Source organism: Anolis sagrei, chromosome 6, assembly GCF_037176765.1.
Source record: "Anolis sagrei isolate rAnoSag1 chromosome 6, rAnoSag1.mat, whole genome shotgun sequence".
Lineage (NCBI taxonomy): Eukaryota > Metazoa > Chordata > Lepidosauria > Squamata > Dactyloidae > Anolis > Anolis sagrei.
The window spans coordinates 9,516,655-9,535,093 of record NC_090026.1 but is presented as its reverse complement, the minus strand read 5'-3'; the positions used below and the strand labels follow the sequence as shown (position 1 = coordinate 9,535,093).

General features: G+C 40.8%; 1 protein-coding gene across 1 annotated transcript in view; it reads right to left on the bottom strand.

Annotated features, from left to right (window-relative positions):
* The window catches only part of PRMT5 (protein arginine methyltransferase 5), a 35,229-nt gene continuing 16,790 nt past the window's right edge, over nucleotides 1-18,439 (bottom strand). Inside the window, exons 8-17 of the mRNA XM_060780038.2 lie at nucleotides 17,354-17,515; nucleotides 17,080-17,157; nucleotides 16,657-16,715; nucleotides 11,931-12,053; nucleotides 6,625-6,800; nucleotides 5,712-5,821; nucleotides 2,129-2,222; nucleotides 1,737-1,853; nucleotides 1,569-1,633; nucleotides 1-368 (exon numbers count right to left, since the gene is read on the bottom strand). Coding sequence (XP_060636021.2) covers nucleotides 216-368; nucleotides 1,569-1,633; nucleotides 1,737-1,853; nucleotides 2,129-2,222; nucleotides 5,712-5,821; nucleotides 6,625-6,800; nucleotides 11,931-12,053; nucleotides 16,657-16,715; nucleotides 17,080-17,157; nucleotides 17,354-17,515 — 1,137 coding nt within the window. The 3' untranslated portion in view covers nucleotides 1-215. The remainder of the gene's footprint in view (nucleotides 369-1,568; nucleotides 1,634-1,736; nucleotides 1,854-2,128; nucleotides 2,223-5,711; nucleotides 5,822-6,624; nucleotides 6,801-11,930; nucleotides 12,054-16,656; nucleotides 16,716-17,079; nucleotides 17,158-17,353; nucleotides 17,516-18,439) is intronic.

Sequence of the window (18,439 nt, the reverse complement as noted above, 5' to 3'; positions counted from 1 at the left end):
CACATTTCAGTCACTTTATTGAAATGCCACAAATCAGAAGAACATAGGAGGAAGAATCCAAGCAAAGGACCTTCCTCTGACCTATACCCAACAGACGCTGGGAGATCTTTTGCCTCTGTATTGAGTCTTTCATGCTATTCCAAAATGCCTCTTTTGCATCTCAGTGTTAGAGGCAAGGGGAAATACTGTTCAAAGGGAACGAATAGGACTTCTGTTCACAGTCCAATGGTGTAGGAACGTCCTGTGGGATTGTGGATGACAGAGCACATAGGGGAGATGACGGCCCACTCGTACCAAACCTTCTTGGAAGTGCTGCAACGCCAGAAGGCCACCTGGATGCGCTCACCTGCCTGGATGTTCATGGGGTGCTGTGGGCAAAAGAGTGTCATGAGCAGAGATACTATGTACTGGGCAAGAATACAACATCCAACACAGCTTTCCAATCTGCAGAAACCCTGGTACTTAATACAAACTCTACACCTGAGAGTCCTAAGTAGACTCTTCTTTGTTCATGACAATTTAAGTTTAAGAAAAAACACAATTATAGTTCTATAATTTTTTTTATTCTGCTTTCCCTACTCCAGCATGCCTTGCTTTTATCACTCAAGTAAAACTAATTTGTAAGAATCCTTCCTCCAAATATTCCAACTAACTAGCACATAGCAAAAGGAGGAAGAAACAAAGAGATACCAAATGGTGAAAACAAAACACAGCTATGCATAAAGCATGGCAGAAATAATGGAAGGGAAATACATGGCATGACTCAAATTTTATATTGTTTTGTGCATATAAATATGTGTATTTTTATTAATGTTTATGGTTATGTTTTAGAGGTGGATAAAAAAAATAACATTTACTATTGTTATTATTTGACACATAACAAGATTAGTATTTATTTATTTACACTTTTTCTATCCCGCCCATATCAGCCTGAAGGCGACTCAGGTCGGCATACAACGTCGGCACAATTCGATGCCATATATAAAATACATACATTGATAAAAAGCAATAAAGAAACTGTACAGTACATTTAGAGACATAAAAACAATGAATAATAAAAAAAATTAAAAACTATGTCCTCTCGTTCAAATTAATACACAGCAAACAAGATCACCATGCTGGCTTTTGTATTTGACCACACATCAGACACTTCCCAAATGTCTAGGACTGTGTGATGTATTGGCGAATAATGTGTACAGATCCGAGTAGGGTGGCCTTTTGCAGCTGACAGATGGTAATTTTGTCAGCACAAATTGTTTTTAAGTGTAGGCCAAGGTCTTTAGACACCACCCAGTGTGCTGGTCAGGACTAGGACCACCTTGACTGGCTTGTGCCAGAGTCTTTGCAGCTTGATCTTTAAATCCTCATATCGTGTAAGCTTTTCCATTATTATTATTATTGAGATGAGAGAAACATACATAGCTGCCATTATCTCAGAAGATAATACAGAGGCAAGCTATAATTTTACCACAATATGAGATTTGCTGGGTAAAAAAAAAGTTACAACCAGGATGTAACTGTTAATGCAGGACTGAGTAAACAAGAAGAAGGATTTAAGAAGCCCTTACCTTGATTGGGAAAAAAATAGGGAACCACGAAAACATGCCTGGTGAGTGGGTTTCAGGCCGAATACCTAGGTGATGAAAACATGAAAAGCACATGTTTTGAATCATCTGGACTATGTCATGTCCTCTTATTCCTCAACCTGAAAGCTTTTTCTTTCTTATTAAACTTACTGAGAATGACGTCGCCATATAATGTGGTCTCAAAGTAGCCAGCAAAACCATGAAGCACTGTGTTCACATCTACCTGGAATTCTAGCGTCTGGTAGCGGTTGTTGTCTTTAACAGGACCTACATAATGGAAAAGATATGATGAGAGGGTGGGATCAGGCAAAGTTATAGTCCTATAAGGATGGCATCTATGAAAAACACACCCTGTATTTTGTAGGACTAAAGGATTTAGTCTGACTATCCATTGTGTGTGAACACATATTATGTAGCAAAGGAGGTGGTTTTTTTAAAGCATCTAGAAGTCTCTGCCCCACCCACATCCACAGGTATAATCAAACCGAGTCCTAACCATAGCAATGAACATGCAGTTGGCTCCACTGCAGCATTTTTCTTACCTGGGCTGGGATGCCTAAAGGTGAAGCAGGCCTTTGGGGGTGCTAACTGGTGGAAGTTGTGAAGCCGAACAACATATGGCATTTCAAACTGAGCCTGTAGAGAAGAACAGACAGGAATTTAAATATATATATGAGAAAGACATATTTCTAAAACTCATCTTTAGGGGAAAATCTCTTATAGGGGATTTATCATTATTTTCTACCTTCAAGCTTCCATTGGAGTGGGAAAATACAGCACAACAATACCTACTTATAAGATAAATTAAATTAAAGTTATAGCTTTATTTCAACCACTGATTCGAAGATTACAGTCAAATTTAGAATAGCTTGCTTCAATTCATTGATCTCCCCTGTTGTTATGGTCTGTTTCACCCAACACTCTAGGTTTTCAATCTGACTCCTTCACAAATGCATCAATGTCAAGGTGTTTTGTGCAAGTTATTGATCTGCAAGTACTCTCAAAGCTGGGAAGAATTTGTATGAAGAACGGGCCATTCTAATCACTGTTGCTTTTGCTTTTTGATAAACAAGTTTCATAGAGCTGCGCATTTAAGACCGAAATAGTCTTGAAAGAGTCTGAGTGATGCCAGGTGACACCTCAGAACTGAAAGCAGAAAGAAAGAAGGATAGGTGAAGTCAAAGAGGATTTCCAGAAATTGGCATGCATAGATCTTTGCACCCTCCTCTGTTCAAAAGAAAAAGAATCAATTCTGCAAAATCTATACATATCTAATTAGTCTGCACACCTTTGCTGGGTTTATGTTTACTTATTTTAAAAGATCGCATGCACTCACGGTGCTATAAAAATAAGTGCTAACACCAACATAAAGGCATACTTTCCTGGTTTGCATGATTCACAGTAATCTCTGCCAATATGGTGGCATAATAATAATCATAATCATATTAATACTTTATTTGTAATCCATCCTATCTCGGATAGTGTGGTTTTAATAATGTATATTAGTCTTTATATGATTTTAAATTCACGTTTTAATGTACATGTTTATTTTCTGTCTGTTGTGTATATGGCATCGAATTGTTGCTTTTGTAAGGCTGCTCTGAGTCCCTTTGGGGGTGAGAAGGGTGGGGTATAAATACTGTAAATAAATAATAAATAAATATCTCCACAAGGAGAGTTCAGTACAGATATATTGATCTGTAACTACTACTTCATTCCAATGCCTCCAGAGGGGCATCTGTCTAGGAAAGCCAGAATTATATTGAGAAATGATAAAAACACGAGGGTAACGAAGTACAAACCTCAAAGCCTTTTTGTGGCCATCGATGCCCCCAGAGTCTACTTTCTGATCTGGAAGCTTCCAGAGTATTTAACTGTATTACCCTATACAGTGATAACACTTTGATACCATCTCTACTGCCATGGCTCCATCCTATGGAAAACTAGGATTTGTAGTTTTCTAAGGTACCAGGATGTAGTTCTGGTGAGGTACCTTTCAAAGTAATAATTCTGTTCCACCTCCATGAGATTTTCTTGCAACACTGAATACTGAAAACTTCACTTAGGCGATCCCTCGTAGTCCGAGGATGATGGTCCTCCAAGTTCGGTGTCCTGGCGCTGGGTCCGTAGGTGACTGTGGAGCCCTATTCTTGATCTGCATCTTCTTCCGCAGTGAGGGCATTGGTTTCCAGGTGGAAGGCGGCCTCGGTTGGGGGTGGCTTGATGCGCCTTCCTCTTGGCACATTTTTCTCTTGCACCCTCCATTCGCGCCTCTTCAAATTCTGCAGCACTGCTGGTCACAGCTGACCTCCAGTTGGAGCGCTCAAGGGCCAGGGCTTCCCAGTTCTCAGTGTCTATGCCAGAGTGTTTGAGGTTGGCTTTGAGCCCACCTTTAAATCTCTTTTCCTGTCCACCAACATTCCGTTTTCCGTTCTTGAGTTCAGTGTAGAGCAACTGCTTTGGGAGACGGTGGTTGGGCATCTGGACAACGTGACTGGTCCAGCAGAGTTGATGGCAGAGGACCATCGCTTCAATGCTGGTGGTCTTTGCTTCTTCCAGCACGCTGACGTTTGTCCGCCTGTCTTCCCAAGAGATTTGCAGCATATTCCGGAGGCAGTGCTGATGGAATCATTCCAGGAGTTGCATGTGACGTCTGTAGACAGTCCACGTTTTGCAGGCATATAGCAGGGTTGGGAGGACAATAACTTTATAACTGAAAACTATTCACATCTAGAATTCATGTATTGTGTATATCTTGTGTTTACTTGGTAATTCTGCCTGCTTCTAGTCTGTGGATGCCTTGTTTGTTTGTTTATTTATTTACAGTATTTATATTCCGCCCTTCTCACCCCGCAGGGAACTCAGGGCGGATTACAATGTACACATATATGGCAAACATTCAATGCCAAAGACAAACAACAGATATAGACAAACAGTCAGAGGCTATTTAACTTTTTCTGGCCGCCAGGGGAGCTGTTGCTTTCATCGTCCATCTGTGATGCTGATGAACTACTTCTGCATTCCCCGCATGCTTTTGCTGGAGTGCTTTGCTGGAGTCTTTTTTATGGCCCCGTAAATTTTGTTAAATTAGCCTCCCCACACATAGGTGGTACCTAATTTTCCTACTTGGCAGATGCAACCGTCTTTCGGGTTGCAAAGGTCGACAACAAGCTACACAATTGGTTGGAAACTCACCCTGACCTGGGCTGGCTTCGAACTCATGACCTTGTGGTCAGAAGTGATCTTAATGCAGCTGACATTCAGACAGCTGCGCCACAGTCCCTTCTTCCCTAGATATGTGAGAGCCCAATTTTGGGGGTGTGGGGGGGGTGTGGGTGGGAAGAAACAGCTTTTTTCTGGAACATTTGAAAGAAAGGGATTGCAGAATATTTTATTTTAGGCTGATAAACAAACTGTTCATATTCATATGTTCACTCCCTCAAAATCTGTATTTCTAAATACTCGGCTGAAATTTTAAGTTACCGCAGTGCTAAAAATTTGGGGACTGAAGTATAAACCGTTTCAAAATTAATTACACTTTAAGAGCAAACACAATGATACAATCTTCTCCTTTGAGCATATTAATATGCTGCCTTGTGAGTCATAAATGGTTTTAAACTGAAATCAGTAGACAGAAAATCTGGCTGAGTGTACTTGTGACAAGAATCCGTTATTTCCGAAGGAATTTACATAGAGTTGAGACATTTTAAAAACTGAAATCAAACCAATTTTGCAGCACCTAAAAGATTTAACAGATGATTAACAGGACACATTGGGTGGGCTAGAATTTTCTTGGTACAAACATATGCTGCAATAAATGGTGAGCCTTTCAAATGTGGCTTTCTTTAGATTCAAATGCTTGATCTTAAAGGCCTGCAAAGTCCTTGTGTGTACATATCTGATAATGGAATATTTCAAGGCTTTTTACAAACCCTGTTTGCATCTATTCACTGTTGATGGTTGGGAATAGTTCTTTCTTCCATTTTTGTAATTTTGAGAGCTCATAAGTAATCACAAAGGACCCTGCTTTTACTGAAGCATACAAATGTGATTATTCTTTAACACAGAACAGCTTCAGAGCTCCAAAGGTGTCAAGCGGTAAACCGTGTATAGAGAAAGCCTCACCTCTGGATCGCGGTCTTTTTCACGACAGGCACGAACTTCATTGTAGAGCTTTGAGGAGGAGATTGGGCCCAAGAAGGAGGTATAGTCACAGGGAATACTGACACCCCCCTCTGCGTAAGGACAGAAGGGAAAAGACACAAGGCAGTTAGAAATATCTGAATACAACTTGAGGATCCTTTAAAACAGGGCTTCTATCCACAAAGGACCATCTAACCAGTCTGCTTTATGTTTTAATACACCACCTTCCCTAGGTATGTGAGAGCCCAATGGGGAAAAATGGGAAGAAGCAGCTTTTTTTCTGGAAAATTTGAAAGAAAGGGATTGCAGAATAATTTATTTTAGGCTGATAAACGAACTGTTCATATTCATGTGTTCACTCCCTCAAAATTATTTATCAGACTAGCTTGGGTACCCGGCATTACCCGGGTTATCTGAAAGTCAATTTTGTAGTTGTACAAAATGCATAAGGTTGTGGGTAAACTACAACTCCCATCATGCCAGGTTAACCCCAAGAAACTCCATCAGTACCTAAAGTTTGTTATGTTGGGGCAAGTTTGCTCTGGATGCATCATTGGTGGGATCCAGTGTGCTCTCTGGCTGTAGGGTAAACTACAACTCCCACTATGGTGAGTTAGTCCCCTCAAATCCCTCCAGTAGGTTGAATTAGTCATGGGAGTTCTGTGTTCCAAGTTTGGTCCAAGTCCATCATCTGTGGAGGTCACAGTTTCCCTGGTTGTGGGTGGACAACAACTCCCAGAAAGAACAGTCAGTTCCCCTCAACCTCTCCAGTAATCAAATCTCAGCATGTCCATGGTTTGAAGGCAACCATGAGGCTGATATGGTCCCTAGATGAAAATTAGTTTGACACCCCTACTGTAAAGGATCCCTGCTGTTCCGGAAGCTCTGCCCTCACCTTTTAGACAGTGATCTGCCCCATCCAGACACTCGGGGGAAAGCTCGTTGTCAGCAAAGGATCCCAGCAGTTCCGACACCATGAGATCCGCCTTCTCTGGAGCCTCCCATTCCCGCATGTCACCAGAAACCACGGTCACCTGGGAGCCCCACTCCTCATACTGCCAGCTCTCCAGTCTATGGGGGGAGAAACAAAAGTGAAAGAAGCAGTCAAGATCCAGGGGCTGATCTCTTCAACCTAAGCAAGGGTTTATGCCCTCACTAAAACATTGCTAAAATAGTAGATGTGGCTCTTAATGAGACATGCCGCATTATCACGGGGTGTCTGCACCCTACACCACTGGAGAAATTACACCGTTTAGCCAGTATTACACCTGACATCCACCGGGAAATAGCAGCCAAAAGTGAAACGACCAAGGCAGTGACATCTCCAGCTCATCCCTTGTTTGGGTATCAGCCAGCACGTCAACAATTTAAATCAAGAAATAGTTTTCTAAGATCTACAGAGACACTTGCTGGAACACCTCAGCAAGCGAGAGTCCAAAAGTGGCAGGCTCAAACCCAGAGCCTCAATCAATGGCTGACACCAGATGAGAGACTCCCCCCTGGGCACACAGAAGACTGGGCGACTTGGAAGGCGCTGAACAGACTGCGCTCTGGCACCACGAGATGGAGAGCCAATCTTAAGAAATGGGGCTACAAAGTGGAATCCACGACATGCGAGTGTGGAGAAGAGCAGACCACTGACCACCTGCTGCAATGCAACCTGAGCCCTGCTACATGCACAATGGAGGACCTTATTGCGGCAACACCAGAGGCACTCCAAGTGGCCAGATACTGGTCAAAGGACATTTAATCAACTACCAAGCTTGCAAATTTTGTGTTTTGTCTGTTTGTTTTATTCTGTTAGAAATATAATACAATTGTCTGGTTGCCCCTGACATGATAAATAAATGCCCTCACTACATAATTGGCATATCCATCAATTAAAAACATCAAACACAACTTTCCAATCAGCAAAACATCAGGGATTTTGGTTTCCTCGGACATCTCCCACCATGCTTCCTACTCAGGGGCATTTTGTCCAAGGCGGCTCCAAGCGAGCAATGAAAACTGCGAGCTCATATTTCCTAGTTATCAACCAGTAACCATAGCGACAACACAATTACTACAAAGGTATGATCTTTTGTCCTTAAGATTCAAGAGTTGGCTCTCCTGTAACTGTCACTTAGCAGTGGCCATTCTGCCCAGCTGCAAAGCAGGAGAAAAGAGAAGTCAGGCCAGCTACTTTCCTCACAGAAATACCATCTGCCTTTGACCGGGGGGAGGAGAAGCAGAACTCTTGATTTGGGGGCTTGTACACAGAGGTGATGGTGATGTTATTAAGCTCTACTATTAGAACCTTGATATTGTTTTCTTCAGTGTTGTGGGCACTGCTGACTTGGAGGCCTGGTTTGACAAAGACGGCACTTCCATACTGCGCACGTGGTCTTTCCGCTACTAAGACTATTCCTGGGACTTTTGGTCGTTTCTGTTGTTCATCCCTGTGTGTTTCTTGGACACACAGCACATCGCATTTCTTATCTTGGCACAGTTCATAGAGCAGTTGTTCTTTGGCAGCTGACATGCCTTCAATGTTGATTGAGATTATTGTCATGGTTGGTCCTGAAAAAGTCCGTTGGTTGTTTTGCTTGCTTGCTTGCATGCTGCAAGTCGCTTCTGGTTGCTTCTGGATCGAGAGAATCAGCCGTCTATGAAGACGTTGTGGAACACATCTCACCACACTAAAACAGTGGATGTGGCTCTTAATGAGACATGCGCATTATCACAGGGTGTCTGCGCCCTACACCACTGGAGAAATTACACTGCTTAGCCGGCATTGCACCACCTGACATCCGCCGGGAAGTAGCAGCCAATAGTGAAAGGACCAAGGCAGGGACATCTCCATCTCATCCCTTGTTTGGGTATCAGCCAGCACGTCAACGACTTAAATCACGAAATAGTTTTCTAAGATCTACAGAGATACTCGCAGGAACACCTCAGCAAGCAAGAGTCCAAAAGTGGCAAGCTAAAACCTAGAACCTCAACCAATGGCTGATACCAAATGAGAGACTCCCCCCTGGGCACACAGAAGTCTGGGCAACTTGGAAGGCGCTGAACAGACTACGCTCAGGCACCACGAGATGCAGAGCTAACTTTAAGAAATGGGGCTACAAAGTGGAATCCACGACATGCGAGTGGGGAGAAGAGCAAACTACAGATCACCTGCTGCAATGCAACCTGAGCCCTGCCACATGCACAACGGAGGACCTTCTTATAGTAACACCAGAGACACTCCAAGTGGCCAGATACTGGTCAAAGGACATGTAATATAATGCCAATTTTCTCATCTTTGTGTCTTTTAAAAATACATTACAACTGTACCCTTGGTTCACTCCTTATACGATAAATAAAAGTAAATTATTATTATTATTATTATTATTATTTACACAAAAGCACAGTATGTCACAGCAAATGAGATCTATATGCTGGATTTCGTATCACAAAATCACAAGTCGGATTATTATTATTATTATTATTATTATTCCTTTCCCGCCTCTCCTCACGGTTCGAGGTGGGTTATAACATTGTAAAACACACATTCACCTAAAACAGTCTTTGAAATACACATTTTAAAACATATTTCCACAAATTAAATATTAAAATACACAAGTCAGAAACTAAATATAAGATGCAAGTTTAAAAATTCATCTTTAAAAATAAGCTGTGATCCTGTGAATTACTTTTTTAACAGAAGATCTAATACTAAAAATAGGAACAACATGGACTGCAAAAGGAGAAGTCCCAACACCACCAAAAAAAAGTACAATGTGTTTCAGCAAATGTGTTATTTAAAACGTACAATATGCACACGTGAAACTAGGTCAGGTAAGCCTTGCATAACATAACAAATTTGAATATTTTAGAACAGTCTTCTAAAATATTCAAAAAGCTTCTTCTAAAATGAATGCAGGGATAACTTTTTTAGCCTCTACTTTTGTTACAATTTTCATTTTGATGGCTAAAAGTATAGAATCATCTATCTATGTATCTTTACATACTGGAGGTAGCTAGTGGGGCAGGCTTAGCTGTTCGATCCCTTTGGCTTCTCTGTAAGGAATTCTGGAGGCAGCTGCTGTTTACTTTGCCTATTGTGGACAGGCACATTAAAAGTACAATAAGGTCAATTAGCATAGCATTATTTCCCAATTTAGGTTTTATTGAAATGCTTCCTACAAGTCCTCTTCTGCAACCCAATATTGAAATCTGTGTCTCTCCAACCTTCCATTCTCATGCTCTGCATATAGATGCTGCTAAAAAAACTTCCAGCTAAAGAATGAGGAGGGGGGAAAGCCATGTTGGGTGGGAACAAAATGACCTATTTTGGCTGAGGTTTTGTTAAATGTAAATAGAAACATACAACAACAACAACAACAACAACAACAACAACCAAAACTTTATTTACATACTGCTCTATCTCCCCAAGGGGACTCAGAGCAGTTTCCACGTGACATAATCAATACATACAAACAGAACAGCATGAACATAAAATTAACAAGACAAAATAAACATTAAAAACCACAATAGCACATATATTTGAAATAATCCTGCCTGTTAAAACATAGAGCTGGTAGAGCTCCCCTTGCTCATAGAGTCAGACACATGGTTTTGAGTGAAGTGGCAATTGTGTTGCTGTGAGTTTTCCGGGCTGTATGGCCATGTTCCAAAAGCATTCTCTCCTGACGTTTTGCCCACATCTATGGCAGGCATCTTCAGAGTTTGTGAGGTCTGTTGGAGACTAGGCAAGTGGGGTTTGTGTATCTGTGGAAGGTCCAGAGTGGGAGAAAGAACTCTTTGTCTGTTGGAGGCAACTGTGAATGTTACAATTGGCCACCTTGATTAGCACTGAATAGTCTTGCAGCTTCAAAGACTGGCTACTTCCTGTCTGGGGGAAATCTTTTGTTAGGGGCTGTTAGCAGGCCCTGGTTGTTTCTTCTCTGGAATTCTCCTGGTTTTTGAGTGTTGTTCTTTATTTACTGTCCTGATTTTGGAGTTTTTCAATACTGGTAGCCAGATTTTGTTTATTTTCTGTTGAAATTGTTTAATTTCTGTTGAATTTGTTTAATTTCTGATGAATTTTTTGTTTAATTTCTGTTGAAATTTTTGTTTAATTTCTGTTGAAATTTTTGTTTAATTTCTGTTGAAATTTTTGTTTAATTTCTGTTGAAATTTTTGTTTAATTTCTGTTGAAATTGTCCACTTGCTTGTGGATTTCAATGGCTTCTCTATGTAGTCTGACATGGTGGTTCTTAGAGTGGGCCAGCATTCAACAAAGAATTCACCCAGGCAGGAAGCAGCCGGGCTTTGAAGCTGGAAGGTCATTCAATGCTAATTGCAACATTCACACTTGCCTCCAACAGACAAGAGTTCTTTCTCCTACCCTGGACATCATTCCACAAATATGCTTACTTGTCCAAACGCATCCACCCCTACTTCCCACCTCATAATCTGAGATCATCCGGGGCCCTGCTCTCACTCTCGTCAACAGCACAGATGCATCTGGCGGGGACAAGAGACAGGGCCTTCTTGGCCGTAGCACCCCGCCTATGGAACACACTCCCAAATGAGGTAAGATCCGCTCCCTCCCTCCTGGCTGTTAGAAAAAAATTAAAATCATGGTTTTGGGACAAGGCCTTTGGGCAGTAGAAGTAAATGTATGCAGCATTTCGGAAAACCAATGACCGGAATGGCGATTCAATAGACGAGACTGTTTTATTGTTTTAATTATTGTTTATTGCTTCTGGATGTACTGTTTTTAACTTGATTTATGTCTAATTGTAGTGTATAATTGTAATTGTTTGTACTGGCATTTTGCCAGTACAAACAATGGCATTTTGCCATTACTTATATGTAAACCGTTTGAGTCCCCCTCGGGGTGAGAAAAGCGGTATACAAGTACTGTAAATAAATAAATGAAATAAATAATTATATAAACCCCACTTGCCTAGTTTCCAACACTCACAATATCTGAGAATGCCTGCCATTGATGTGGGCGAAACATCAGGAGAGAATGCTTCAGGAACATGGCCATATAGCCTGGAAAACTCCAGCCACCCAGTAATATCAGCCATTAAAGCCTTCGACAACATGGAGTGACAATTGTTTTGTCACAAAGCCATTACCACAGTAAATTCCTTTTAGTTCCTTTCCTCTGCAGAAAGCGATGCACGAGGGAAGGATTGACGACGGGAGCCGGAAAGTACTCACGTCACAACGGCATTGGGGTTTTTCTCTACAGCATAAATCTTGATGTGCCGGTTGGCCTGCCGGGCAGCTCGAAGGGAGGCGTTCACAAGGGGGCCCCGGCCTGCCCCCAGAACCATCACAACCCTGAGGATCAGGAGGAGAAAGAAATAAAACGGAGAGAAAGGCGTAAGACCCCAAAGGGGATAAAAATCAACGGGACACTTTGAAAGCTTGTTTTCAAGCTGCGTTGCATCCTGCTGGGAACAACGCTTCTAAAATTCACATCCCAGCTGGAGAGAGTTATAGCCACGTCCCCAGAAAATACATCAGCACTCGCCATAAACTAAGCTCATCTACATACTGCAAGTAAATGAAGTGCTGATAATGAGTCGCCTCGCGATATGCAGATGGGCCGCGGTTTATGGCAATCGCTGATGTGCTTAATGTGCGTCATAAAAGAAGGCGATTACTTCAAATCGGTAACCAATTCCTGATAGGCTAGGGTGGCTTCATTTTAACAACCGTGTGCATCCCAATCTTGCTGGTGTTTATTTGGAGGAAAGTCCACTGTATTCAACAGAGTTAATTTCAATTGAGATGGACATATTCACATCTTCTCAATGAGGTAGAAGACTACAGATGCCTCTTAAAATGGCAACACACGTTCCTTACGCTTTCATTATTTGCGCTCGTTATTTTCACATAAGGTGCATCCGTTTAAAAGTCAGACAAATGACATCATTAAAGAAGAAAATGGGAATGCATTTATCAAAGAACACATTTTGCTGGATGTTTAGTTTTCCTTTTACGAACCTACACGAACCCTTCGATCTTCTGGAGAGGCCCTTCTCTCGCTCCCGCCCCCATTGCAAGTGCAACTTGTGGGGATGAGGGAGAGGGCCTTCTCCGTGGTGGCCCCTCGGCTCTGGAACTCGCTCCCAGAGAAATTAGGCAAGCCCTCACCCCGCCAGTCTTTAGGAAGGGTCTGAAAACTTGGTTATTCCAGTGTACCTTCAATGAATGAGTGATAATCCCTGATCTTGACCAAGCCCTGTATAAAATGTCCCCAGAAGCACTTTATTCTATTTTCTAGTGCAATTAAACCTTACTTTCATCCCTCTGATCCTCTTCTAGATACACTACAAGGCCTGCTTATCCAGTGTTTAAAACTTTTAATCATTGCAACTTGCTCTGCCCACTGTGATTACTGTGATTTTATATTGTTTGGTGTGTTCATTTATATTGTTTTGTATTTTATTTTTTAATTTTCATTATATTTTACTGTATGTATTTATCTTGTATATTTGCTTTGCTGTACTGTTGGGCTTGGCCTCATGTAAGCCACCTCGAGTCCCCGAGTGGCGGGGTATAATAATAATAATAATAATAATTATTATTATTATTATTATTGTATTGTCAAAGGCTTTCATGGCCGGAACCACTGGGTTGTTGTAGGTTTTTTCGGGCTATACGGCCATAGTCTAGAGGCATTCTCTCCTGACGTTTCGCCTGCATCTATGGCAAGCATCCTCAGAGGTAGTGAGGTCTGAGATGCAGGCGAAACTTCAGGAGAGAATGCCTCTAGACCATGGCCATATAGCCCAAAAAAACCTACAACAACTCTATTATTATTATTATTATTATTATTATTATTATTATTATTATTATGTCAAAGGACTCCCAGAAGAATCAGCAGTAAATCTATTCCTGTTCTTATTGGAAGGCAATGCAAGACTATCTGGAGTTGCACCTACACTTCAGAATGAATGAACCCTTTAACTGCCATAGCTGAATGCTATGGGGTCCTGAGAGCTGTAGTTTTACAAGCTCGTTACCTTCATTGCTTCACCAAACTACAACTCTGAATATTCTGTATCACTGAATGCAGTTTAAGTGGTGTCAAACCGCATTCATACTACAATGTATATGCACCCGAAGATAGAAATATATATACATCTTCCTAAGTAAACATGAATTTCAGAGAGTGCCCGTTTAATTAATTAAAAACCAATAGGAGCAGTAATGTTAAGCAACCATCATTATATTCCCATTAAGATGACATTATTAGTCAAAGAGGCATGAATTACCCTATTATGAAGGTTAAAATTGTTGAGCAAGTGGGCTTATTAACAAAAGACCCTCCTCATAAGTGTACAGCAGAGTAACTTATTAACACCAGTAATCCAAAGCCTAAATGATTTCGGCACAGTTTACCGGTCCAAATATATCTCCCTCTACAAACCACCAAGAACTTTAAGATCATATATAATATAATAATATACATATGCATATAATATACATATAATAGCTATAATATTATAATGTAATACGATACTAATGATAACAATACAATATTATAATTATGTATTTTATATTACATGTAATATTACTAATAATATTACATTATAATGGTGTAGTACAATATAGTAATGTATAATACTGATACTGTAGTATGCTAATAATATAATATATTGTATATACATATAATATTTATATTATAATGTAATACAATATACTACTACTACTACTACTAATACAATGTTATATTTTATATTACATGTAATATTACTAATAATATTACAATATAATGGTGTCGTACAATATAGTAATGTATAATACTGATACCGTAGTATGCTAATAATATAATATATTGTATATACATATAATATTTATATTATAATGTAATACAATATACTACTACTACTACTACTACTAATAATAATAATAATAATACAATGTTATATTTTATATTACATGTAATATTACTAATAATATTACAATATAATGGTATAGTACAATATAGTAATATATAATACTGATATTGTACTATGCTAATAATATAATCTATTGTATGTACATATACCTTGTAAGCCGCTCTGAGTCTCCTTTGGGGTGAGAAGGGCAGTATATAAATGTAAATAAGTAAATATAAATAATCCGGGGAGGCTCTGCTCTCAGTCCCACCACCATCGCAATTGGTGGGGACAAGAGACAGGGCCTTCTCTGTGGTGGTCCCTTGGCTATGGAACTCTCTCCCTAATGAGGTCGCCCCCTCTCTCCTTACCTTCCAGAAGAAACTTATACCCTGGCTATGGGATCAAGCATTTGCAGAATAAACCAATTATTTAGCAATAATGTAGTATTGTGTAGTACTGGTGTTGTGGATGATGTAATAGTACTATGCTAGTTATGTATTATGTAGTATGTTGTATGTACTTGTGAGCCGCTCTGAGTCCCCTTCGGGGTGAGAAGGGCGGCATATAAATGTTGTAAATAAATAAATAAATGAATAAATTTACTGGTGAAAACAACATTTGATTTGACCACAATGGATTGATTCGGGACAACGATTTTAACTTGGCAAACTTTTTAATGTATATTTATAATTGTTTAATGTAGTTAAACTGCATTTTATGCTATGTTTTATTGTGTCAATAGTGGCCTGTTGGAAGTCGTCCTGAGCCCCTCTTCGGAGGTTGAGAAGGACAGGATAGAAATGTTCTAAATAAATAAATAAAGTGTAAAAAGAACAAAAACACATAAATTGATGTTATCTCTTTCATTGGAGGCTTTTCTTTGTAGTAAAATAATATGATTGCACTATTTATAAGGTTTTATAACACAAATAAACAAATACATAGTAGCTTTACACACAGCATCCTTCACACTGGAGTTTTCTTACATGAGGCTTCTCTCACACAGCCTCACACTCGTCAGGATGACACTAGTTTTGGCCCACTGACTCTAACAGGCTTTGGCCTACTAACTCTTTCAGTGCTTGACTCACACTTTTGTAATCAAAATTACCTAGTTAATTTTTTAATATTTCTGACAAAAATGTGGCAAGCAAAAGGAAGTGCCAAAGTGTCTCCGAAATCTTATAATCCTTTGCAAATAATAATAATAATAATAATAATAATAATAATAATAATAATAAACAATTTTTATTTATACCCCTTTACCATCTCCCCAAGGGACTTGGTGTGGTTTACATGAGGCCAAGCCCGCAGTATATCAATAAACAAAAGCAATAACAAAAACAATCAATACAATACAATTAGTATAAATCACATAAACAAAAATAAACAATAAACAATAACCAGTAACACACAAGCATTTAAAAACCCATGGCCAGGCCAAATGTAATAGTTTAAAATTAAAAAAATTAATGCTGGGCATAAACAAGGTAGGATATAACTGGTACAGGGTTTTCAAAGAGAGATGAGGGAACGCAATCAGTCCTAAATCAGTGGTAAAGTGCATTTTGAGGGCATATTGCTGAGAGTTTTCCTTATTCTGGGAAGGCACACTGGAACAACCACGTTTTCAGGCTCATCCTAAAGACTGCCAGAGTTGGGGCATGTCTGATGTCCTTGGGAAGTGAGTTCCAGAGTTGGGGAGCCACCACCGAGAAGGCCTTCTCCCTCGTCCCCACCAATCTCGCTTGCAAAGGAGGTGGGAGCATGAGCAGGGCCTCTCCAGATGATCGAAGAGATCGTGTGGGTTCGTACACAGAAATGCGGTCACACAGGTAGGCGGGTGCCAAACCGTTCAGGGCTTTGTAGGTATTAACCTGCACCTTGAATTGGGACCGGAAAATGAACGGCAGCCAGTGGAGCTCCTGAAACAGGAGGGTTGACTGCTCTCTGTAAGATGCACTAGTTAGTAACCTGGCTGCCGCGCGTTGTACCAATTGAAATTTCCAGGCAAAGCAAACAGTTGGGATTAGAACCTAGTATGTACTCACTGGACGTTGGTTTCTTTCTCCTCCTCAGGCACACGGTCTAACAGGCACTTGTATATAGCCTGGAGGAGGAAAAAATACAGATTGGGATATATTTGCAGAAGCTGGCTTGTTGTTCCAAACAATCCCTGTAAATAAATCCTAAAGGAGTGCCTTATTAGGTTTTGTGGTCCCAAACAGTTCTGAGGAATGTGCATTCCCCGTGAAACCGGACAGGTTACCAGCAAGATATTGCCCCATCTTTCTAACGCCGTCTTCCTCAGACAACCTGTTGCCCCCTTGCATCCCCTCCACTCATACTTATTTCATCTATGCTGTTAAGAACCCCTCCCTTCATGCACCCAATTGCTGCTTCTTGCTCCGTTCTCAGAGATGCTAGACACATCTCAGCAAACCTGACCCACACTTTTCCAAATACACACTCACTTGTTGGTACAGAGAGTACTTAAAGGGGTCCTTCTCAAACACCTCGTACGTCTGGGCCTCCAAATTGTCCATCAAGGGCTACACAGAGAAAGCACCAAGAAGTTGATTTGTAGAAGGAAAATACAGAGGAAAAGAAGAACAGTGCAATACCAGAATTAATCCCATCTGATTGAATATTATTCCCATTTCACAGATGGGAAAAATCAAATGGCTCAAGATCATTTCACAGCAGAAGTTGGCCTTGAATCCAGACCTTGACAGAGAGGTGACTGACCTGAAGAGGGGACTGGAGGTAGTCTTCATAGCCTTTTGCAAAGAGTTCATAGGCCGAGGGAGGCGGGCGATTCTGGCTGAGATATTCCAGGTACTGCAGGTAAGAGCAAAACTCCTTCTCCGGGTGATGATGAGCACCCGTGATGATGAACTGTACCTCAAGCTGATGAGTAGGAGAAAAAAGGGGTCAGTCCAACCTAAGATCACCTCCCTGTGACACACCAATAATGATACTATCAACTACCATTGTGTTGTTGTTGTATGCCTTCAAGTCATTTCTGACTTATGGTGACCTGGAGGCAAACTATCATGGAGGTTTCTTGGAAAGATATGTTCAGACAGACTTGCCAAAAATAGGTTTCCACAGTAAGCAGGGATGTCTGTAATAATAATAATAATAATAATAATAATTTATTGTTGTTGTTGTTATTATTATTATTATTATTATTATTATTACAGAATCATAGAGTTGGAAGAGACCTCATGGGCAATCCAGTCCAACACCCTGCCAAGAAGCAGAAAAATCTCATTCAAAGCACTCCTGACAGATGGGCATCCAGCCTCATAGAATCAAAGAGTTGGAAGAGACCTCATGGGCCATCCAGTCCAACCCTCTGCCAAGAAGCAGGAATATTGCATTCAAATCACCCCTGACAGATGGCCATCCAGCCTCTGTTTAAAAGCTTCCAAGGAAGGAGCCTCCACCACACTCCGGGGCAGAGAGTTCCACTGCTGAACAGCTCTCACAGTCAGGAAGTTCTTCCTCGTGTTCAGATGGAATCTCCTCTCTTGTAGTTTGAAGCCATTGTTCCGCGTCCTAGTCTCCAAGGAAGCAGAAAACAAGCTTGCTCCCTCTTCCCTATGACTTCCCCTCGCATCTTGATCCTTGGTCCTCATCATGTCTCCTCTCCGCACCGGGACTGTGGAGCAGCTGTCTGAGTGTCAGCTGCATTAAGATCACTTCAGACCGCAAGGTCATGAGTTCGAAGCCAGTGCAGGTTGGAGTGAGCTTCCGACCAATTGTGTAGCTCGTTGTTGACCTTTGCAACCCGAAAGACAGTTGCATCTGTCAAGTAGGAAAATTAGG